This window comes from Anguilla rostrata, chromosome 16 (genome assembly GCF_018555375.3).
Source record: "Anguilla rostrata isolate EN2019 chromosome 16, ASM1855537v3, whole genome shotgun sequence".
In the NCBI taxonomy this organism is placed as follows: Eukaryota; Metazoa; Chordata; class Actinopteri; order Anguilliformes; family Anguillidae; genus Anguilla; species Anguilla rostrata.
In genome coordinates, this window is record NC_057948.1 from 25,941,787 (window position 1) to 25,966,871 (window position 25,085).

General features: G+C 40.9%; 1 protein-coding gene across 4 annotated transcripts; it reads right to left on the reverse strand.

Moving 5' to 3' along the window:
• Window positions 1-4,575: 4,575 nt before the first annotated feature.
• Window positions 4,576-24,634, reverse strand: LOC135242594 (ubiquitin-conjugating enzyme E2 Q2-like). 4 transcript variants are annotated; one of them, XM_064313744.1, is made up of 13 exons: window positions 24,010-24,634; window positions 19,073-19,177; window positions 16,591-16,713; window positions 15,849-15,905; window positions 15,615-15,758; window positions 12,974-13,058; window positions 12,485-12,545; window positions 12,272-12,362; window positions 12,090-12,148; window positions 11,693-11,741; window positions 11,506-11,601; window positions 8,817-8,883; window positions 4,576-8,591 (listed from the first exon to the last, which is right to left on the reverse strand). In XM_064313744.1, exons 1-13 carry the CDS (start codon window positions 24,166-24,168, stop codon window positions 8,560-8,562), a joined length of 1,128 nt encoding a protein of 375 aa, XP_064169814.1. In that variant the 5' UTR covers window positions 24,169-24,634; the 3' UTR covers window positions 4,576-8,559. The 4 variants fall into 4 exon arrangements, with proteins under 4 accessions (XP_064169814.1, XP_064169812.1, XP_064169815.1 ...); XM_064313742.1 differs by having other exon boundaries at window positions 15,600-15,758; XM_064313745.1 differs by having other exon boundaries at window positions 15,615-15,755; window positions 24,010-24,633.
• Between the last annotated feature and the right edge of the window lie 451 nt (window positions 24,635-25,085).

Sequence of the window (25,085 nt, forward strand, 5' to 3'; positions counted from 1 at the left end):
ACTCTGTCTACCTTGGTTCTTCATTCTGATTGTGCAGCAGAGCCATTTGAGACCAACCTTGGCTTCCCATCCATCAGCCATTTTAGCTTATTTCACCCGAGGCTATCTGTCACCAGCCCAATGCATCCTTGGAGTAGAGGAATGAGAAGAGGCAGAGACCAGGGGAAGGATTGGCTGGCTTCCCTTCCCTCAGCCCAGTCATCTGATGGAGCCATTAAGACAACCTACCCACAGATGCTGTGCTTAATTATAGTGGATGACACTGACCTCAGAAGCCCAGGGCTAGCTCGCTCTCTGAGGGAGTGGGCGGTTGGAGCCTCAAATGAGGGACCCAGTGTGCCCAGCTCCATCTCAGTCTTAGAGAATAGCACACAGGTACAGAATTAAAATGTATCACAAAACCAATGATTGGCCTGTCGATAAGACGGACAGGTGCAGTGGATGTAAACACAGAAGTGACACATGTGGAATGACCTTATCTGGCCAACTGATATAGGAGCCAAGGGTTAACAACTGAGGGAAATGAGAAAAGGGCTGAGCATTCAAAACCATGGCTTTCCCCCCTGACTCTTTCTGCTAGTGCTTACAAGCGGTATTGAGCATATGTCCAGAATGAACAATGTTCTAGCCAATTAAATCCATTCTTAGTTTTACCAACAACCCTCCACAGAGAGGTACGTCATCACAGTGAACAAACACAGAAGATTTTAGATATTTTATCATGTGGTAAGTGAAGAGAAAGACCACACTTCTGCAATGGTATGGCACTTGGTTGCTGTGAACAATGTGTAAAAGCATGGCATCTTATAAAGTTTCATCAAAGTCAATGTGTCAGTAATAGGAGTGAAAGTGTAAGCTGTAAATGATGGGTTTTTGAAATTACAGGGGAGCAACTGGGTGTGCCCAACCAGCATGCGTCATCACACAGGAACATCATGCTGATGACGCCAAAGCAATCGTTTCATCTCAGGCTCTTTCAGCATGTGCTGCATATCTCACTTTTTAAAATCAAAATCCTCCTGTTAATGTGCCACATGAATGGACCCTCTCTGAGTGCTCTATATTATATCTAAACTGTGTATCGCTGGAAAGATAGTTCAAGGCTCGAGTACTCTGATGGATGAGAATAAGATTGCATGAGACTTCAATATAATAATTTCAAAAGCGCTGTGGGAAGATTGCGTTTAAAATGAATGTCTTCGGGGTGAAAGCATTCAGTGCTATTGTTGAATTGTTCAGTCAACAAAACATGTAAATACAGATACCAATACCATTAATATTTATACTTCCAGTGGGAAGAAACTGAATTGGCAAACTGGCCTTTTAGTATAATATACACACCCTATTTCCTGATTATAACAGCACTACGCAGTGAAGGGCAGATTATGAATATATTTGAGAAAATGTATGAAAAGAAACAATAAAAAGCCAATGAAAGTCATTCCCTATATTGCACTAGCTGCAATTAAACGGTCCTAAAATTGGAAACAAATGGGTTTGATTCCGGTGTGGGAGAACACAGTGCAAATCATATAAAAACTCTATCCACTTCAAATGTCATCACTTTCTGATTACACATGAGGACGACTACGGTGATACTACATTGTCACGAAGCACGTGCACTAACGAACACTTCTTAAAGCAAATTCAAGGACAGAAAGTGAGAGCATTAAGTTTGAGCCATAAAAGCATCTTAAACTGAAATCCAGTTCTCTGCGTAACTTGACACATCTCTCTGGTACTCACTCACAGACCCTGGGAGAAGGAAACTGCCAAGCGTCGATGTCATAGCACCAGACACTCAGGATCATGATCATATGCAGGTCATCTCAAGACAGCAACACTCTCCAGATCAGGCCTCATCTTAAAGCAAAAAAAGGACTGTGATTCACCTTCTCTGTGGGCTGTCATTTTTGTCAGTAAAAAAGCCATCATTCTTCAAACTTACAATTGGATGCACAATTACCTGTTAATTTTAGACACATTCTGGGAATTAACAGAGGACCGATCAAGGACAGATCCTTTATCCTCTTGCCTGTGAGCATGGTATCCTTCCTGCAGAGCTGTCAAGGGTGTTCTCCCCCACCACACAGCTGGAACAGGTCGCACAATTCCCTTCAGGGACAGCTGTTTCACACAAAACTGCATGTTGGGAAGAATCAACTGCTAGGCTGCACAAATCTCTACATTACTTCCACGGTCACCATCTGTCCCAAAAGGGCCTGAGAAGGACATGGAGCTTTACCTCGAGGGCATTTTTATTAAAACTAAAATCAGATATTTCATATAGGAATAGTAATTTTCCATTGCTGTTGATATTGGATGAAAACAAAGCAGCGTATCTTCAGTCACAGATATAAAATCTAATGAATGAGTTCATGCCTGTACAAATCCAAAATCTTTTCAATCCATGGATTAAAAAATAAAAAATAAAATAAATAAATAAATAAAAATAAAAAGGAATATTACGGTAATTCCCCCTTAATGGAAAGTATAAGTATTGCTCTTCTTCCTGCAACAATTGAGCCAGCACACCAGACAGAGCAAACCCGCAACATGACAGTGATCAATGTTTTATGTCTGAAAATGTGTTTTTGCTGTCGCTTCCATGCTTGCTGAGCCCTTACATGTCTCATTAAACCTTAAAAGTGAGCGATACTACTGCTTAACAGAGTCTTTTCTGCATACCAATAGTAGATTTTGAAAGCTTTTGGAAATGCAAGGTTTGGATAGTAAACCAGAATTGTGCGTTCAATGTTAAAGGCTTGAGGTTTCTATAGAGGTTTCCTCAATCCAGGATGAACATTTTTTCACTCTGGTTAGATAACCCAAATGACCAAAGTACTTCCTCACTGACGACAGCACATGGGTTTAAATACACCAAGTGTCAGATGACATGTCAAAAATGCCTACTTTACTCACTCCAATTAACACTAAACAATATTGACAAATTTAGTCAGAACTGTGCATAGCAGAGTTAATATGCACAATGGAATACATGCAACTTTAATAGCAACCACCCCAACCCACTCCTGAGTGAAACCATGAACAGGAGAGAAAGAGAACAACACAAACCCTGCATTTCTGTGCTACACCTGCAACACAATGGTAACAGAGCAAGTCTACAACAAGTTTATCAGGAGCGAAACAGATCAGACCAATACACAACTCTGACCCAATTGTAGTCTTTGTGTATGGCCGTTTTGGGCATACAGACTGAATTTTGAGAACACACCTCATTATAAAGATCATGGTTTTAATAGCTCTGTATAATACTAACATGGAAACAGCTGCATGTTATCCTCATAGAACATGGACATTAGGTGAGCCAATTGCTTACTTGGCACATGACACCTCATTACCATTCTGGGAAATTAGTGTGCATGAAATGCACGCAGACAGTCACATTTCAACACATAAAAAAATGATCAGCATGCTGTCTAGGCTTTTTCCAAACCAGGGGGATTTTTAACAGCATGAGATCACGCTTCAGCAGTGCAGCTAAATTAACTACAGGCAATCAAGTAACGTAATAAACCTGTTACATTTCTAATATATGTCTAATTAAAGCAACCAGGAAAAAAATCCATTAATTCTGCAATGCATCACACTTTTATGGTGTATGAAATGGGGATATTTGCTAAATCAGTTGAAAGACAACAAGGTTTCATAAAGGGTAATTAGGAGGCAATTAAGATTGTTTTAATAGAAAGACAGCTGGTGAATAACAAATGAGCATCCCATTATCACCATTATTCATCAAATAAATATAAGCTATAACAATATAAATCTAAATCTAAAAAAAGGTCAGGGATGTAAAGCCCGCAGTGTGAGATACGAGATGAGTACGCCCTCTAGTGGACATATAAACAATAGTAACACCGCCAACAGGATAGTTAAAATAACAAAATTAATAATAATAATAATCACAATAACATTAACTGTTGTTATTGTTAATAATAATAATAATAATAATAACAATAAATCAGACATTGGTACATGTATATTCGGGGGCTGTTACAACATTAAAATTATGATAGGAAGTCACAGCACTTACGTAGGGAAATGTACTCTTCAGGCCGAGCCTGGACGAGGTTGTGCCAGGGAAAAGGATAAAATTCAGTTTAACAAAAGTGTATGGTTGGTGTCAGATTGGTCTCATTTAGAGTACTGCCTAATCAGCTCATTACAACTCCAATACCATTCACTGCTTAGGGCAAACTAGATGCCATGAAGTGTTCAGACTTACAAGAGATACAATGCAACTACTGTTTGAGGGATATTATTTGCATAGCATAAGAATTTGGATTAAACAATGTGTGCGGATTTACATTAATGTATCCATATTATAATTTAAGCATATCAGCCTATTATTAGAAGCCATACCATAACTATGCCTTTAAAATAGTGATGCATTTCATTTTCTTAGTATCGGCAACCTTGTGTTATAAAGAATTAACTGCCCCCAGATTGCCCACAAATGCATATGGCTCCAGACTTCACATAAAATGTCACCACCTGCTGGTCATAATAAAACACAAAGTCAATTTCAAAATTAAAATCCAAGACAAAAGATTTCTTAAAATTCTTTATTCATAAACTTGATGCAAGTTTACAAATTACTGTACATGGTCAAAATTACTCTTGCAATGAAAATAAAAAGAAAAGAAAAAAATTTCAAAGCATGCCAACGGTGCATAACTTGATAACCTGCCCACCACAATATGGCGCCAGATAAGGAATCCACAATTAGTCAGGATATTTTATTTATTTTTTTTTTAAACACAGTCCACAACTGGCCTGCGTTTGTATAAGTGAAGCTATAAGTCACAGCATATCTGACACGACACAAAAAAATAAACAAATCCTTGTACAGTGAAAACTCCCATCCTCTCTGCCAGAGTGAGCCCAGAACACTAGTATTGAGCACTGCAAGGTCCCGAAAGCCTTCGTTTCAGTTAAGTCAAATGACAACCCTTTGTGTGTCTAACGAAGAGGCCTCAAGTTGCTCCTCTGGTTGCGTGATCTTGAAAGATGGTGGTTTGAGGCCTATGCAGTTTCATGACAGTGGAAAATTAAAAATATATGTAGATATCTTTTTCTTCCACAGAAAGGAAAAGGAACTGTGGGGCCTCACACACCACACTGGTGGCTTTACACAGTTCTTGTTTCCAATAAGTTAACTGAAGCTTTTAATTAAAGAAATAAATATATCCAAAATGAGAAATGTAATTTATTTACCAAAGGCCTCAGCCAGACAGACTGGCTCTGGGCTCCCCTGGCTAATGCTGCGTTTTCCTTACAACACCCTCCACAGGCACGTCCAGGACCGCTGAGCCAGTGCAGTTACCGCACATCTGCTCACGTCAGGGAGGGGTCACCTGCCACACAAACGCAAACACGGCAGCCACACGAGGAACCTCTGATGCCTGCGCAGGAGGAAGTGATGATCAGGTACAACATGAAGACGGGACTGTGCAACTGCAGCCCTGCTCCCCAGTGGAAGCCTTCAAATTAAGTGCTCTTAAATGTCCCCAAGCACGAAGCTCTCATCTCCAGCTGTCCTTTCCAAATGGTGATCCATAGTGATGCACACAGAGAAACTTTTCTCTGCACAATAGATAAAGCATGAAACTTAATTTTTGGATTTAACACAAAGGGGATTAGAACCCCACCAGGTTACAGCTTGCGATGTTACCCCGGCGACACGCGGCAAAGTTTGTGTTCTGTCAGATGGAATTTGCCAAAAAAAAAATTCAGCAAGATGTTTAGCAGTCAACTGACCAGAGTACAGGGAACACTGTGGAGGTGCCAAACCACCAATCACCACAGCTGGCCATTGGCTTCAGCTTTTAAACAAGGCCGTGCTAAACTCTCTGTGGCTATCAAAGGGCCCAGAAACACACAGGGAACCACCTGAACGAGATATGCACTCCCCAGCATAAAAGATGCGAGTATTCGACGTAAAAGCATTCATATACCACTGACGTGATGTTGACAATACATTATATACTGTGGGTCAGGTTACAAGTGAGTGACTGATATTATGAGAGTACACAAGGAAGATGGATCTTAACATTACAATATATGCCCATCACTATATTTCACAACAAGGATGTTTCTAGTGCCATGTTAGTACTGGGGCCAGTCTACAGGACAATCTACAAGATAATGTTCAACTCAACCTTTAATTTTGTATATTTAAAAAAAAAAAAACAATCTGGATGTCATTTTAGAGAATATAAATTTTGAAAGAAAACACTGTAGAATGGCCCAAAAAATGTATTTCTACAACATTGTGAGGGGCAATATAGTGCATCAGTAAGTACTCTGCATAATATTTGCACCGGTACTCAGATAATTCCAAACTCCTGCAGTTATTGAAAATAACAGAAATAAAGTTTTCCGTTGAATCAGCTATGCTGCATCCCGCCAACAATTCCAGGGAAAGCGTTGGGTGTGGACAGGAGATGAAAAAACAACGTGTGGGGGGGGGGGGGGGGACACTGGCCCATGTTTGTGGAGAGGGATGCGAACCCATTCAAAGGTAATGTGTCCTTAATAAGGCAAGTACAGATATCTTGCAGTCTCCATAATTGGGCACAGTGGACCTGAAGCCGTTTTATATACAAAAAAACTTCCCTCCGGAGTCAAAGACGAGAACGGAGGTGGCGCGCTGTAGAGCTCCTCATTGTCCGCTTGGTGCCTGTCTCTGCAGGTCACGTGACAGTCTGTGGTGCAGTTCGGGAGCTCTAGGCAGGTGGTTCAGGAGCACAAGCCAGCTGCTACTGTGATGGCATTACAGGCCCATCACTGAAACTAAAGCCAATGTCACGATACTGCAAGAATTCTTTTTTCTTTTGTTTTTTTTTTTTGCCTTTTATATTATTTATTTCACACACATACAAGCTTCTCACTGGTAATAACACAGAGCTGACCTTCTGCATAGTTATGCTGATAGTAAGGGGATCATAAACTTACTGTGAAAGGGCTAAGATTATGGCGATGGCAAAAATCGGTGCTCAGCTGCAATGACACTTGTCTTTAGATTCCATAAACATTTCACTAACTCATTGATAAAACAGAAAGCGTCATCACTGCTGCCATTAAGACTGAGATCAGAAGCATTGCCAGAGAAACCAAGTCACATGGGTCAGAGAGGGCAACTTCACTTAATCCTTAAATGGGGGGAAATTAGTCATAATGCTAATATTAATACATGGTTAAGTTTTTTTTTTTCTTTCCCTCCAATATGGTCACACACATCAGCCTCCTGTTTCTACTAATGGAATATTGTCACCTAGCTAGAAATGCCTTCCTGATGAGGGCTGTGTTGACAAGGTATGTGCCCAGACCCCCAGACCCCACGCAAAGGTACATTAACAATCAAATCCAATCTCAGAAACACATCTTTACAAGTTATATGGAGTTAAATTCAAACTACATTACAATGATTAAATTCGACTTGCCTCTTGCTCGGCTGGGGCACCTGTCACTCTGCTGCCCAAAGAGTCATACATCATGGTGCCTAAGGAGACGCGGAGGTGACGGATGACTTGATCTCGGTCATTAGACAACAGGAGATCTCTAATGAAGCCCTGCCATCTCCTCCATTTTCTTTTGGACTCGCGCTGACAGGTTATTATACGAGCAGGACAATAAAACATCTCCGGCGTGTTATTCCTTTTAGAATTTTAGCATTTTATACAGGAAGATTTTATTACATAAAATGGAGAGAGAAAAAAATGTCAAGAGAGAATAAAGCAAATGAAGAGTGTGTAAATCCAGCTGGAGCTTCGAGGCCAGGCTGTCGCCTTGCCGTGGCTGGAGTGGCTCTGTCCTGCATCACAAACAGGACGCAGCGAGCGTCCGGCTGGACCTGCCCCAGCCCCAGGCCAACACGTCCCTTCCACACGCGGCAAAGCCTGGACACAACGCCAGTCCTTTTCTCTCGCTTGAAATTTTTGGCTTCCGTGAAGATTTTACAAGATAAGCCCAGATACGCCCCTCTGCGCCGCTTCACTGTTAGCCAAGCTCAGCGCACGGCAATCAGCGAGTTCGCAGCCTCCAGCTGTGTACGCTGTGGCTCACAGATGGGTTTCATTCTGAACCAAGCTTTAAAAAAAAATAATAAAAAAAAATGTATCTTGGCAAGTGAAGAGAAAAACAGAATAGCCCATGAATTGCAGTAGTTCACTCAGGACTGTGGAAGGATAATGGGTGGGAGAGAAAGAGGGAAGGAAAGAGAGGAGGAGTTTCCCTTGGTTTAGGCTGGAAGAGAAATGGACAGAGGAAGGAGGGAGAGAGGCAGAGGGAGAGGAAGAGAGGAGCTGGGGAGGGGTTGCCTGTTGTTCTGTGGGTGGAGAGGTCAGTTAGGAGATTTTACCCGTTAGATTTCATGGTCACCAAATGGGTCAAAGCTGGTTGGGGTCACACTCCCGATAAAGAAAACTTCAGTCAGAGGGGAAAAAATAAAAAATAGGAAAACAAAAATAAAAGGGGAAAAAGAGTTGACCCTAAGACAAGTGGTCCCAGCGCACACACGGGGAGGCCTCCTCCTTAGCCGTCCTCTTTCGGGGGTGTGTACCAGCCTGCAGAGACACACAAACACACTTCTACACAAGCCACCCTTCCAAATGCTGCACACACAGAAAACAGTCTAAAAAGTGGAATTACTCAATGAGTCCACCACGGTTAAATTATCACAATTCCACTCCATAAAACTGTCAGCTATAAACTGTATGTATTACATGTATTTTGGAGTTTCTAGAGTGAAGAGTGAAGTTACCAAGCAAAATGTAACAAATGACACCCACCATTCTTTTCATGAATCTGAACCAAGGATTTGTATGACTGTTGTGCTCTGGCAAGATTGTACTGGTTCTGAAAAAAATAAAAAAATAATAAACAATTAACTTTGCCATGTTAAGTATGAATTCATATAAATTTACATACCAGTCACATAAACATACCCCCACTGTTAAACTGCCAAATATGTAAACTCAAGTTTCAAAACACACACACACACACAGATCACATTCACTTAGCAGACGGTAAAGTTCATACAGATTGTTCTCTGGTTAAACCAACAAGAGAGCCGTTGCACAATGACACTATGCTAGCTATACTATCAGCTTAATTGAAAGAATGCTTTTCAACACTTTCCCTACACTGCAGAAGGAGTGGCAGATGTGAAAATATCAGTCTTGTCTTACTCAGGTTGTGAAATATACTAAATATAGCTTAAATTTATCACACTCCTGTCAGTCAGCCTTCTATAATGACCTACATTACATTTATTTGGCAGACACTTTCATCCAAAGCGACGTACAAAAGTGCATTTCATGGTCATGGAAAACTACGTGATTGGACAGGCCTAATTCGACAGACCTGGGAAAAGTCTGACAAATTAGGCCATTTCAGAGGTCTGGCTAGCCAGTACTAAATGCCATACACTGCACTGGCACCAACCCACTGGCCATGCAGGTCTTCATACTTCCCATTAGACCACAAACATTGGCCAGAAAAGGTTACATGCAGAGCTGTGCATTTTAACATTTAACCAAGAAGAATGCATTATCTGACAGCGGGCAAAATGCTTTTCTAATGCTGCCTGTTTGTCATACTAATGTGTTGAAAACCGAACCAAGAACATTAAAACAAGATCAGTTCTTCACATAATTTCATTGGCCTGCCTCCTTCCACCCTCTCAAGACATAAATAAACCACTTTGAGGGTTATTTTTCTGCAGACACTGACATTTAAACACTGAAATGCTCAGCCCTGAACAGCTACCTGACAGACTATTCCAGCATTATCCAGGGCTTGAAGACCTCAGCCCCAGTGGAGAGATTACTATGTGCTATGGGCCCAGGACATCTAGGTGTGACAGCATAAAGCAGGTTCATCTGAAACCTTGGCATTAAAAGATTAATGGCTCTCCAGGTTTGTTTAAATGAAGACCCCCGACACTTTTGAAGTCTGGCTGATGCAGACGCAGACCAGCTCTCCTCACTGAAAACAGGGAGTGGACCTCCTCATCAGCAGAATGTGGGAAGTCATGGGAAAAAAAAAAAGTTGGCTCAGCCCTTGGATTTGCCATCTGTTGTTGTTGGTATATAAACCCCTACTCATTTCAAGCCAGCTGATTGCCCATAATGGTACAGCAGCTTTACCTCAATTCCTTAAAAAGGTCACATATGCCTTCTCACAGTCAGCCCATTCACTGCTTTACTGTAGTTCATAAAACGTACCCTTAATGTCCACACTGGAAAATGCACTGCTTGCTACTAAATCATCAGCACCTTATTCATGCTGCGTTATGTCCTGTTATGTAAGACTGATGAATGTAACGGTGTTAAAGTAAAAAATTAAGTAGTCATTTAAGTCACTCAGCTGGATGGACCAAAAGTGATTATTTTATGGTTCATTACTGATTGATAGTACCAAAGACAATCCTGACCGCCTGGCCTGACTTGCAATAAACATGGACTGCAGAAACATATGGACAAAGCCGCTGTGATGTCACCCATTGACTCTCCATGGACTTGGAGAAAAGCGCTGTGAAGCTCATATGCACCGCCAGGTTGCACAAATTTGAGCCAGAAACTGCGCAGTAGGGACACAAAGTCTGGTCGTCCACTAAGCGTGTGAGATACAGTGACTCGGCCACAATATATTACGGTCTTGTCCAAATAACACAATAACTTAAATAGGGAAATGGGGAAACATTAGGCTATACAAAGAAAAAACACCTATTGAGACTACATTTTCTTGTGGAAGAAAATTATTGACTTTGTATTTTGACCATATTGTTACCGCTGACTTACACGGAAAGGGGCACTGCAGCTAGAGAGCAATGTCTCTCAACAAGACAAGGAAGTGAGCTATAAAAACGTAGCTCAGTTTTGTCCGCTAGGTAATAACCCTAAGACTGACAGCATTCAACCAATGACAAAAAAGGAATGAAGCAACATCACAACCGACTCTCCAAGTGCAAGGCCACAGAACTCTTAATTTACAATACTGTAAAGGGAAATAAAAACTAAACCATCAAGCCCAGCTTTGTACAGTGGAAACCCACAAAAAAGACTGACAAAGCATACAGCCAAACCTACTGTAGTAAAAGCTTAGAATAGGGTTAAGTAATTACAAACACAATGAAGTCAGCTACTCGTGTAAGGATCTCAGTAAAGTCTGGGAAATAATATTTTACTAGTTGTGTGACTTTATTTTTGTCTTTTATATTTTCCGAGCTTTTGTGCATCTGCAAAAATGTTCCAATTTGTACCTTTACATGAACAGGCTTGCATTAATGAAAGGAAAGCCTTCTGTCATCATAGACCTAACACCAAAAGTGCTCTGTTCACAGTGATTACCGCTTTCTTTGTAACACACCTAGACATAACAATGCAAGCTGCGCTAAAGTAGACTTGGTATTTAATCACAAGGTGGCACATACATGTAGTGTGTCAAAAGCAGTGTGATGCAGTATTTAAAGTTTACCTTATTGGCTCCAAACTGCACTCTGGCTTTTCCTTTGACTAAAGTGGCATTAATCTGCATGATGACAGACTCTATGGAATAGGCACTGCTCCAACCCTGTAATAAAACAGAGATATTTAAAAACAATCACATAGAATTACAACAAAACAGAAATATTTTTTCATTTATTTGTTTTAAAAATCCAAACCTGTTTCGTGAGAAGCTCCATGCACAGGGCACCTCCTCCAAGAACGTAACTAACACACAAAATGATCTGAATTACTTAAAACTTAAACAAAAATCATACAGAGATACAATAAATACAATACCCAGCAAACAACAGGGGTAGTCACTAATGACCATAGGCACACTTGAAAACAGCAATACCCTGACGACGAGAAATCACAGAGAATAAAGATAACACAAGCCAGGTCCTTTTCTCATAAGCACAGAGAAGAACAGCACAGATCTGCAATGTTCACAACAAGCTGTCGGTGTTGGCGACACATTATTGCGGACCAGAAAAAGACACCCTTCCTAAATGGTTGAGAGGGAAATAAAAATGGAACACACCCTCATCACAATGTAAAAAAGACAACACTCACCCTCCAGAAAGGACGGGTGACACTACCCGTACGAAAGGCGGATCAAATGGGAAATTATCCTGGAAGATGAAAAATGCACAAAGAGTGAACCCTGGAACCACATTCTTCAAACAACCCATTAATAAAAGAATTAAGCGATTAATGGTTAATAAACAAGCAGTCAAATGGCAAAAGCGACATACTTTATATGAGAAATTGAGGAGAATGTAGTCCATGCCCTCCTTCTCCTTTAAAACTTGCAGGTCACTGTGCAATGGGCTATCTGGGTCTACCCTGGAGGGCAAAGAAAACAGTATTACTGACATGGTTAATGGAAGACACACAAAAGGCTTGATGTTGGAGCTTTTACGGTTGACACAGAGCTTGGTAAAGAGCTAAGGCACAAGAATACTTACGTTCTCAGCTTGACGTGCCACTCATAAAGACTGTCATTGACAAGTTCAACCGAATAGATCCCTGCAAATGATATTTGGAAAAGGTTTGGTTATATTATATATGTGAAAAGCAGTGTCAACTAAAAAAATTTTCTTTTTCAATGTCACTGCCATCAAGTAATTTACAGAAGAAGCCGACATTTCAGTCCACTGAAAATTTGTACAAACTGGAAAAGTCGGATAATAAAGTTTTTAACACTAATTGTAACACTTAAGATAGCATGCTAACTATACCAACCTCCCCCGTCTTATAACTCTGTGATCTGTAGTCCTCCCTGCTTAAGTTAGCATGCTAACTGCACCAAGCTCCCCCCGTCTTATAACTCTGTGATCTGTAGATCTCCCTATGGAAGTTAGCATGCTAACTGCACCAAGCTCCCACCCGTCTTAAAACTGTCATCTGTAGATCTCCCTTTGGAAGTTAGCATGCTAACTGCGCCCAGTTCCCACCTGTCTTATAACTCTGTGACCTGTAGATCTCCCTGAGCTCCTTCATGAGTCGGTCTGAGGCCTGTACGGAGCCAGACACCGCCCCCTGAAACACAGCAAACATCGCACTCCAGCTCACTTAAACAGATTCACGCTTTACACACAGAAAACATTTACAATTCATACAATTCACACTTCATTAAAAAAGTACAGCCATCATTTAAATATTTTTTAAATATAACTGTAAAACACAATCTGCACCTGATAATTATGTAATCAGAGCAATTCCTATGCCACTACCAATAATACATAGTGTAAAAGTGGCAAATATTTTAAATTGGGTGTCAATATGAACTGACATGACACCATATAGCACTGAGGGACTGCGCAAGGTCGAGCTTTATCTGGTCACTATCTGATATCGTAGCCTGAGAAAAAGCAGCCTTTCCTGTGGGAAGAGACAAACACTCTGCTACAACTCGCTGCTCTAATTCGTAGCTCCTTCCTGACAGATAACGCAATATAGGAAGGCTGCAACTTAACCTCTGAACACCATAAAAGACAAGATGACCCTGGACAGTAGTCTGCTCTACAGACAAGCCTTGCAATGTCTGCTTGGGAAAAGTCAATGCTCTTTTACTATCAATGCACTTCTGAAGTTGTATCAGTGTTGAATAAATTTTCTATTACACTATTACAGCAAATACAACAACTGTTCTTGTAAATCTGTGGTTAAGGTAAAATAAAATAAAAAAAGATGTGTATGCATACAAATGTGTGTGCGTGTGTGTGTGCAACATCAGAAGATAAAATTGCATTTACTCTGCAATGAACTTTTTAAGGATAACACTTTTTGGCAGTTGCATCTTTTCAGCTTTTCTCCCAAGCGATATGGATACCAGTGGGATGCGATATAGACATTTCCAGTAGCATTGCTTCAAAGTCAAGGGCTCTCTGTGTAAAAATAACTTTAAAATAGCACATAATATCTACATCGGTGACGCATGTCTGGTTACTGGCAGACTAAAATGCAGACTCATAATTGCTAGTACAACCATGCTAAAATCCATAACCCTTCAGCTATGAACTCAGTTCATTACAGAGTAGCACATCTGTCTGTAGGCTAAAGGTCCAAATTTCTGACAATATTCAAAATGACAAGCCTGGAAAAGAAGCACATTATTCACATCCACATATTCACATTCATCACAGTCTTGAAGTGATACACAGTCCTTCCCATTCACAGCTCTGATCCAGTAACAAATAAACCTCAAGTCTTTCAAGGAGTTTAACATTATTACTGTTATGCCAGGAAGGGTAATACTGTATATATTTCCATAAAGTCAGTGCCTTTTTAAAAATTTAGTACGGAGATCAAAAATGACCCAAATGTGAAATTACAAGTAAAAAGGAAGATTTACATGAGCCTCTGAAGGCAATTGAAATTCTCAATCAATGAAATAATAATTTGAAAAATCACATTTCGAGCCATCTGCATATAAAAAAGATGACTGTCAGGATCCATAACAGCCAATCACACATTGCTTAAATCCAGCTGGGCTGCATTTAAACAATGCAGAATTACTGTTAAGACAGTAGGGTGCACCTCCTACATCTGCAGTTATCCGGATCACTGCAGTATTTCTGTGTCAAACCCCTGAAAGCACAGACCCTGCTTTGTTCAATTTCTAGAGTAGATTTCAGCATTAGCTGCAACAGAGGGCATGGTTAAGAAGAGATCAGTTTCCCAGCGTTGAGACTGGCCACTGGAAGGGTGCATTTTAAATTAAGCACAGCTCTTCTTAAAATACACTCCCAGGAAAATAGAGAGTTGTTCATCAGGCTACACCAAGGACAGCCTGTCCTGCTCCTAATCCATCTATAAGAGAAGGAAATCGACGACCAGAAAACGTACATCTTTGCAAGTATGTAATTTGATTCACATATCTGCTCAGCTCTGTTACAGGACCATACTATGGATTAGGGATGTCACAAGAAAACCCACTTTAAAACCCTCTGAAGACCAGGTTTTATTAAAAGGTTTTTTCTCAATTTTAAGTTAGCTTTCTAGAACTCCAATGTTTTCAAATTCCAGTAGTGATTTTACATCAGCATAACGATACAAGTACATATTTGTGATATTACACTTTAGGGTTAATGAAGGAGTGTTTGCTAAAGTACACAGGGTTTTTTTTTTTTTTTTTTTTTAACCATAGTGTCAAATCAGGTATCGACAACCGTGAATTTTTACTGCCATTGGTATCGACTACCAACATTTTGGTATCGTGACATCCCCATCATGGATAGTTGTAACAACAGTCACAGCACACTTCTGTGCCTCTTCTCCAAAGGGAGAGTACTGCCTGGCACAGAGGAGTCTGACCGCTGCATGTCCCAGATAAAGCGGCTAGGCAGTAGATTTTCAAATTAACACAGAGCACAGGGCAGATCTGTGGATCAAAGGGCAGCAAAAGCAGGATATGAAACAAGTGCTGAACATTTCACACACCCTTACTTATTCTGACATCCAGAACAATGATAGCTAAACTTTTCACAGCATATTCTATTTTTAACAAAACACATGTAGTCCTGACAACCACATAAACACTCCCAGAACCCCCCCTGAACATATGAAAAGTCACCTTACCGAATGAGCACTTACGTTCAAGTGGTCCTGCCTCTGGTTCTTTCGGATCTTCTCCAGGATGGCCAGGTTCTCCTTCTCAATCCCCTCATCCTCAGACTTTTTCCCGTCCACCGGTTCCTCCTCTTTCATCTCGTAGTGGTCCAGGTCTTCAATGTCCTGCTGCCACAAGGTGAACGAAACAATAAATATCCACACAGAACATCAACAACAACTTCTAATATGCATTTCATATGCAATTAAGAATAAGACCTCTCCCATCTCTTCTTCCTCCTCTTCCTCGGATGTGACTTCATCAGTTGTTCCATGCTGAGGAAGGCAACATACATGAATGAGACTGCAGAAAAAATGACTACACCAACCAGCATCACCAACCCTAGAATTCTCGGCAGACATGTTTGTTTTCATATAAACTTTTTATGTAAATTTATATCCACCCTCCTTAATTTATTTGGTTCAGTCAGTGGTTCCAAGTGCATCACCCTGATGCTTATTCATGAGGGAAATTAAAGCAATGAAATTCTGGATTTTTTTCTGTTCTCATATTTGCGCATAACAATGAAAGTTTGGCACCCTACTCACATAAGCAGACACATTCAGAATGAAACAAACTTCCATTTATCTGATTTGGTCAGGAAGACAAAGGTTTGCATTTCCTATCAACATGATGCATCTATTGATTTAGCCCCAAGATCCACAGGATGGGTAATCTGAGCCCAGGGTGAACTATGCATGTACCTAAATGCACACATATAATTATTATTTTTCAGGGACAAACACCTGACTAGAATTATCTACAACTTAGACAAAAGAACAGCCTAGGGATGAGTTAGCATTTAAAGGCATAAAAAGTCTAAAACCTACAAATAAGAAAAATGTGCACTTTTGAATAAAAATATTCTATGAAAACTATAGTGTTGTGCATGCAGCATTGGAGGCCGCATATCCTCTTTTAAATAAACGCCTTTGTTAAGATGGCATTAGTGGGTCTTGCCTTTCTGTCCTGGCCTACTGGGCCGGCGGGGAGGGGCTGGTCCAGCATCTCCACATCCGGGTGCTGGGGCAGGTTGTAGAGCCGGCACAAGTCACAGATGAGCCGTTTCAGCTGCTGCAGGAGCTGCGACATGGAAAAGACATGCATGTGCTACAGCACCAGGACCAGGCAGTGCTACAGCACCAGGACCAGGCAGTGCCACAGCACCAGGACCAGGCAGTGCCACAGCACCAGGACCAGGCAGTGCCACAGCACCAGGACCAGGCAGTGCCACAGCACCAGGACCAGGCAGTGCTACAGCACCAGGACCAGGCAGTGCTACAGCACCAGGACCAGGCAGTGCTACAGAACAAGGGCCAGGCAGTGCCACAGCACCAGGACCAGGCAGTGCTACAGAACAAGGGCCAGGCAGTGCCACAGCACCAGGACCAGGCAGTGCCACAGCACCAGCACCAGGCAGTGCCACAGAACAAGGACCAGGCAGTGCCACAGCACCAGGACCAGGAAGTGCCACAGCACCAGGACCAGGCAGTGCCACAGCACCAGGACCAGGCAGTGCTACAGCACCAGGACCAGGCAGTGCCACAGCACCAGGACCAGGCAGTGCAGGTTTCCTCTTCTACAATGAAGAAACTAATACCAACTCAAAACCCCATTCTGCCCAGTGCAGCAGTATTTAGACAAGGATGGCCCATTTCCTTCAGAAAACGCAAAACACGTTTACAGAATTCATTTTTCACTGAAAGTATCCTGCTGCTGCAGTTTCAAGCATTGCTAAACCTTGTCTCATGCTATCACAGTGAAGGTAATTTAAAAGTTCATTCTTTAATGCTTGTATGAGGAAAAAACTGAGAGAGAGAAAAAAAGAAAAAAGAAAAAGGTTTCCATGGTTGTCAAAAAAATCTTATTAGGACACAAACAATAAACTATCCTTGTAATATCCTTGGAAAATATTAATTAAAAAAATAGCAGTCACGACTTCAGCAGTATATTCACATGCTCTAAGCTGTGAAATACAGTGTAAAGCCTGAACCATTGTGTGAAGGATCCTCAGACTGACAGCTGCAGTTCTCTCAGTGTGGGCACGGTCACAGTGCTGAGGAAGCTGGCTCATTCCACCAATTATCCAGCACATGCATCACACTTTAGCGAGAGGCCTTCTTCACCAGCACATCAGCTGTGAGCACGGAAGACTCACCAAAATCAAAAACGAAAAGAGAAACCAGGGACAGGAAGGGAAAATCAAAATCTGAAATAAAATTACGGAAACTCTAGCTGGGAAAAACCTTGACTTGTCGCTCAATAAGCTTGGGATAGGACCGAGGGGAAAAGCCATCAGGAAGCCAAGAGCACACCTTTCAACTGGTGGGACTACACTTTCCGCTGACGTGTCTCTTGACCCTCTACAATACCCCACAAATATTAAATTTACACTCAACTCTCAAAAACGATAATGCCCGTGACTACTCTGAGATCAAGTGGTTAATCATGAGGCCATACCTGATCCTTAAAACATCCACAGAAAGCACACGTCATGAAGCTCATTCTTTCTAACCATGTAGGCTACATGTGACTTAGCTAAAGAAAACGTCAGGTGGGCTTGTATTCCAAATATAAGCTTATGCATATAAGGTTATGCATTCAGTTTAAAATTCTGGAATTAGAAAAAAAAAAAAAAAAAGAATTTTTTTTTTAAACATCCATGCTGAAGATTGACCAGCTCAATTAACCGCACACTTTTGATGACACTTTGAACAGCAGGCCAGAGCTGAGTTGCCATAATAATGTACAGAGATTATGACGCCTGCTGAGCTGCAAGCTGGCCTATTCAAACTATCTGCTTTCCATATTGCTCAAGTTCGTCAATAGCCTCCCTATCCTCATTTTTCATTCTGACCTTGCCAGAATCCCATATCGTTATAGTCACTTCATTTCAAATAGACAACAACTTTACAGCTTTAAATTAGGGTTCTGAATTTTATGCAACAGAACCGTTTCCTATGAAAACCAACAATCCTTGCAGAGCTGCAAAAATAAACTTGGCGCAAGAAAGCCATAACCATATAGTTGGTATTATCACTCAAAACAAAAATGGGCCTCTCAGAACTGGCCTATTCTACAAGAGAAAGAGTATTTCCAGGTGACAATGTATGCTGCCAATTTTTAAAAATAAATTAAACAATTAAATAAAAGATAAAATTTTAAAAAAAAAACTTAAAATAGACAACACACTATTATTTCTCATTCATTTTCATTGGGTTATCCATGAAAACAGCCACGTCATCTCTGTGTCCCTTGCAAATACACAAATTCACAAAGCAAACCAAATGAAATACTTCGGAGCAGCAGAATAGGCTACAGGGTTCCTGGTAAATAAATAGGAGGGAAACTTCAAACAAAAGGCTGGGGGGGCTCCTGCTTCACATTATTTATGAGAACACCGCGCCCCACCCCCCAGGTGCACAGCCCCAGCGTTCCTTACCAGAGTGCTGCCTTTCCTCACATCCTCAAGGCGCTCCAGCACCTGAGTCAGGCTCGGGTCATCGGAGTCCACAAACCATATTGGGGGCGTTGAGGGGTAGGACTCCTGAAACAGGGAGGGGAAAACATTCACACCCGGGACAGATAAATGCCGACTGAAGTGCGGCTCCCGCACCAAATTTAAAATGCCAAAATTGCCAAACAGCGCAGCAATAAATCAACAGTAAAATCCAATGCTGTAACCATGTATTCAACATTGGTGAGGGCCAAATATGACAAACGTGGGCGTGGAGAGTAGAGTGAGGGGGTATTTTTTTTTTTTTTAAAGAAAAAAGACAAAATACATTTTTTGAGGTTTTAGGCAAATCAGCGTGTTAATGAGCACTTGTCCACAATAACACCGTAAGAATATTCATTTCAGAACTACCGATTAATATATATTAATTGCCAAAAAAAATATTTTTTCCATTGAAAACCATTAAGCTTCATAACATCTGTGACAAAGACATTTTTTCTTGATTTGGCTCTGTATTTCACAATTTTACATTTATAATCAACCAATTTACATGTGGTTAAAATGAATATTCTCAGCCGTTATTAAATGGTATTTTTTATACATTTTGGTTTCATCATGTAGAAATAACAAGACTTTTTATACATGGTCCTCCTATTTCAGGGCACCATAATGTTAGGAAAAATGGTTTACAGGAGTTTCCAATTAGTCCGTTGTGTTCAATTGCTTCCTTAGTGCAGGTATAAGACAGCTTTCAATATGTAGTCAGGACTGTAGGCCTTTGATTGCCTTTGGAGTCTGTTATTGGTGATTTTTAACATGAGGAGCAGAACCGTGCCAATGAAAGTCAAGGAAGCCATTATGAGGCTCAGAAAAACAAACATTAAGAGACATAGGCCAAACCTTTGGCTTACCAAAATCAACAGTTTGGATCAACATTAAGAAAAGAGAGATCACTAAGGATCTACGTAACCCCAAAGGGGCTGGTAGGCCAAGGAAGACCTCTCATTAATGACGGAAGTATTTTCACCACAGAGAATTAACAGCCCATAAATAACTGTCCAACTGATCAGAAACACTCTAAAGGAGGCGGGTGTGAACGTGTCAGTGACTACTGTCCACAGAAGACTTCACAAACAGAACAGAGGCTATACTGTAAGATGGACAACACTAATTAACCGCAAAAACAGGACGACCAAGTTATAGTTCGCTAAAAAGCACATAAAAGAGCCGGCAGATTTCTAGAGAAAAGTCTTGTGGACAGATGAGGCCAAGATTCACTTGTATGAGAGTGTTGGCAAGAACAAAGTGTGAAGGTCAAAAGAGACTGCCCACAATCCAAAGCACCCTCCTCATCTGAGAAACATGGTGGTGGGGGCATTATGGTCTGGGCATGTATGGCTGCCAGCAGAACCAGCTCACTTGTCTACATTGATTATGCAACCGTAACGGTATGATCCTAAACATACAGCTAAAGCAAAAAGGGAGTTTTTTTTTAAAGCCAGAAACAGGAAAATTCTTGACTGTCCAAGTCATTCACCTGATCTGAATCCAATCGAATAAGCTTCACTCACCTCCATGTCACTTTCTCTTTCTTCCCTGTTAACATCATCCTGTACTCTGTCTCTCTCTTAGCCCTGAACCCACCAGAGCAAACATGACAGTAAGTCAGAAAACTAATGCCTACTGTTAATACATCCAAGCTGGCCAAAATGAGGATCAGACTATTGTCAATGTATTCCATCATAACTTTCAATATCTGCTCCTGACTCGCCTCCATGACACGTGCAGTCTGCCTGTCCTCACTGACCTCACTCTCTCAGTCCTGCACCCACCACAGCAAACGCGACAGTGAAAACTAGTACTCAACTACCTACTGATAGCCTACATACAAGGTGATGAACATGAGTCTACATGAGGGCCAGACTATTAGACAATACCACTGTATTCTGTTATACAGCATTCATTGTTGTTACCATCCTACTGTTGTCCCCCTCTCTGCCTCAATTTGCCCAGACAGCAAATGCATAGCAAATATGAAAACCACTGGTGTATGTGTGTCATGTTGTTTTATTCAAAAATCGTTTAGCAACAGTTTGTGCTTAATGATAAAACCAGAAGATAGGCTATATTAGCTTATATCTCTCATGTACATAGCTGCATTGCTGGTATTGTTTGCTACCACACATCCCATTACTCTCAAGAGACCTCTTTTGTGTGCTTTTCCAAATAAGTGTCACTTGCAGTCCTTTTCACTGCTTGTAGTTTGAAATTAAGCAGCCAAAATAGTCTAACAGCAAACTGGAAACTCATTCAATGCAAGTTAACTTACAACTATGCCTATTTGACACACAGACACAGACTTCACTAGGAATTAAGGTTCAAATGCATTCATTTTCTCTAAAAATATTCTCCCAGGAGATCTGCAGGCTCCTTGAAACTGCTTAATCATCCAGTGTCAAATCAGTGAAGGCCACTTTATTTCCCCGTTTGATTTAGCTAATGTCAGCAAGCTACCCACCTACCAACCTACAAACTGGTGGCCTGTGCTACCCGTGAATCTGAATTGAACTGAATCTTAATTCCACCGTGTTATTAACATGAACTCCGCAGATTACATTCTAAAGCTCAATGTTGCCCTCCGTACAGGAACATTGACAGCTGCATTCCCACGTGAAAACATAGTGTACAAAGCATACTAGATAGAAACTTTAATGATACTTAAATTATCCTTACGTATAAAATAGTACACTTCATGAACCCTTAAGCATACTATTTTTTCACATGGGTGGTTACAGACTACCTAACGATACAGCTATTTAAACCATTATATTTAACTGTAGTTAAATAATGCATCGGAATGACCTTATATAGTACCACATCATCTTATAGATTCCCCAAAACAATTAGTTTAATCATACAGAGGAGGATGTGGGCCATACATTTTCCGCGCGTGCAGTGCAATAGTGATCCAATAAACGGACAGAGGTGCATTAATGTTCCCATTAAAGAAAGCATAAGTGACTTTTATGCGTCGCCTATTAACTTCGATGGTGATGTTATCATTACTTAGTGTAAAAAATGATATGATTATTTCGGTCAGTAACCCATACGTGGTTGTCACAGGACAGCGAAAGATAAATACAATGATAAGCCACAAATATAGGGGGGAGCATTCGATAATATCTGAATATTGGGGAATCACGTCACCAAAATGCAGCCAGATATGGCCCAGGTAAAACTGGTTACATTCTCCACACTATGCACAAAGTCTTACACATTTAACGTCCGAATGTTGAGATCCGCAGAAGAGGCAGCATATTCAACATTCCGTTACATTAGGAAAACAAATAGTTCTGTGAACGGTTTCTATTATTTTTACATTTAGAGGAACCTGCGAAAACAGAACCATTTGTCAAGGGCATTGAAGGTATCAGACAATCGGTTTAAATGACTTAACTGAAAACAACAAAAATAACGTAGAAATTACTTTATATTTACTAGCTAAATAAAAAAAAAAACAACAACAACAAGGTACTGGTGAATTACCAGTCCTTAAATCAGTGATATACATTTTTCTTAAGCCATATAAAAAGTGGCAAAACCTAAAAATCTCGGTCGGTTGCAGAGATGCGCAAATTATGTTAACGCTACCCTGCTGGCTAGCAAAGTTTCCATCTTGCCCCAAGAGAGCAAATGGTTTCCTCGCCAAATAAAAATAAAATTATAAATTCGCTATCGATGGGACTGTTGGCACCACTATCAAGTTAGGTTAGCTGGCCAAATGTGTCACATTCCCAAGCTTGCGAATATAAAATAAATCACAAAGACAAATTGCGCAGTATGCACAACACTGACGTTAGCTAAAGTTAGCTAGGCCAACGCTGTGACGTAACCAGCCAGAACATCGTTCTTCCTGTTTTCATGTCGATGCTAGCGTTAATTAGCTAAATGATTACATTTTATGGATACAGAATAGTCATTAGCCAATGTTTTCTGACGCGATTGCTTGCCTTGTGCTACAACAATTCAGCCAGCAAAGAATCAATGTCACTTACACACGAGTATACTGGTATCTAGCCATTGTTTAGCAAGATAACCATATAACTTTGCGAGCTAGTCAGTAAGCTAACGTTAGCCAAATTCAGAAATAGGTGCGAGCCAGAAAGCAACTTTTATGGTCACTTACGTTGTGCGTAACTTATACACCAAAATCGTCATTAGCAAGCACATTTACTCTTGGTTACCTACGTACACATAACTAATACCTTATAACAAGCACCTTATGCGAATGATACTGGACTAGCGAACGTATCTGTCAGCCTACACTAGCAACACAATGTAGTTTGCTTCTGTAACCTTAGCAGACGTTATAGTATGCATTGAGAAAATATTTGACGGACCATTTTGTTATAGTTTCATTAAATGCAAACCTAGTGTTCGTTGCGAACTAATCAGTTCAGTTAAATATGAAAAATTTCCCACAGTTTACTATATTAATTCAGTTTCTTCTTTTTTTAAAAAACTAGAACGCTAATGTTCGCTAATTTTCAAGCTAGCTAACAAAAAATCCAAAACATGTGACGTAGCTAGCTAGCTAGCCTTCCGGTTTCATGTGCGATGTTAATAAAACATGCAATACGTTTACTTACAACTGACCTGCTACTTTATCCATCTGACACACAACTTTTCGTGGCGTTATGGGAGAACATGTTTCTTCAAATATCTCAAGAAATTATTAATTCAAGTACATTTGGATATATAGCAAACTCGTTAGCCACAGTCGTCCGTACGGGATATATGGATGTCTGTCTGTCCGGGGAAAATGCGTGTGTTCCGAGTTTTTACTCGGCCTCGACTCGCTAACGTAAGCTGCTTGAAACCTCTCCGGGCCCAATTTAGTCTCTTACAGTTTGTCTGCTTACCGTGATGTTGCAGTGGATGATCAGAAGTTTTTCTCCGGTTACGTTAAACTGGCAACTGAGCTCGTCCGGCTTCCAATCGATAATTCGGAAGCGTTCGTGGTTTGGATCAAAAATGGACTCCAGAAACTTCAATTCGGCCTTCAGCCCCGAAACCGACATCTTCCACTCATCTCCGGCCGGGCGGCGGGGGAGGGGGAGAAGTCGGAACCTACTGCGACCACGCAGTCGAGCCTAAACCAAGCGCAGCTAACAACAACAAAGAAGCGAAAAAAACGCCTTTATAAATCAACGTTTTCTGAATCTTAATGCACTCGCTAGCCTGGTAGCTAACTCGCTAAATAACAACGCCTTGTTTGCTTGATCGCTGCTTTTCCGCCTTTCCTTGCTGTTTGGTATTGATTGTCCTGTAATCATTCGATTAGCCTCTGGCGTTGTTTAAATAATAAAGTAAACAATTGCCAGCGTTTATAGTTGGTTTAGGAGCCGGTGGAGCGCGCTGAATTTTAATCTCCAGACGGAACCAGTGAGTTGCTGATCCCGGTGCTAAACGGTGGCTCTTTCTGGGGTTTAAAGATGGCGTTATTGCCCGAGCCTGCAGAGTCCCAGCATACCATGCGCGTTCAATGGGAGAGGGGTGGAGAGCACCAAAAAGAAAGACTAGGGGAAAAAACAACCAGTTTCACCAGTCACAGCTCGTTAAGGAGAAAGGTGTATAGCGTTACAGTTTGTATTGTGTGCAGTCAGTTATAGCTATCTATTTCCACAAACTAATTCACCACCCAGGTTGCTTCTTGATAATAAAAAGATTAATCTTAGAAATAAATGATTCTCCAGTTCAACCCTTTGAAGAGTAGGTTTGTTTAGAATGTTTTTTAAGATTCTAGGCCAATGTTCTGGAACTCCATTGCTCTCACCAGTAGTGACTTTTACATCAGCATTAGGATGTTTGGTTAAGAACAGTCTAATCACATATGTGATCGTATACCTTAAAGGGTTAATATGATCAGAACTCCCAGTAAACAGGTAGACAAATGACAAAAAAATAAAAGACCCTGCATTTGGTCATGCAGTGTTAC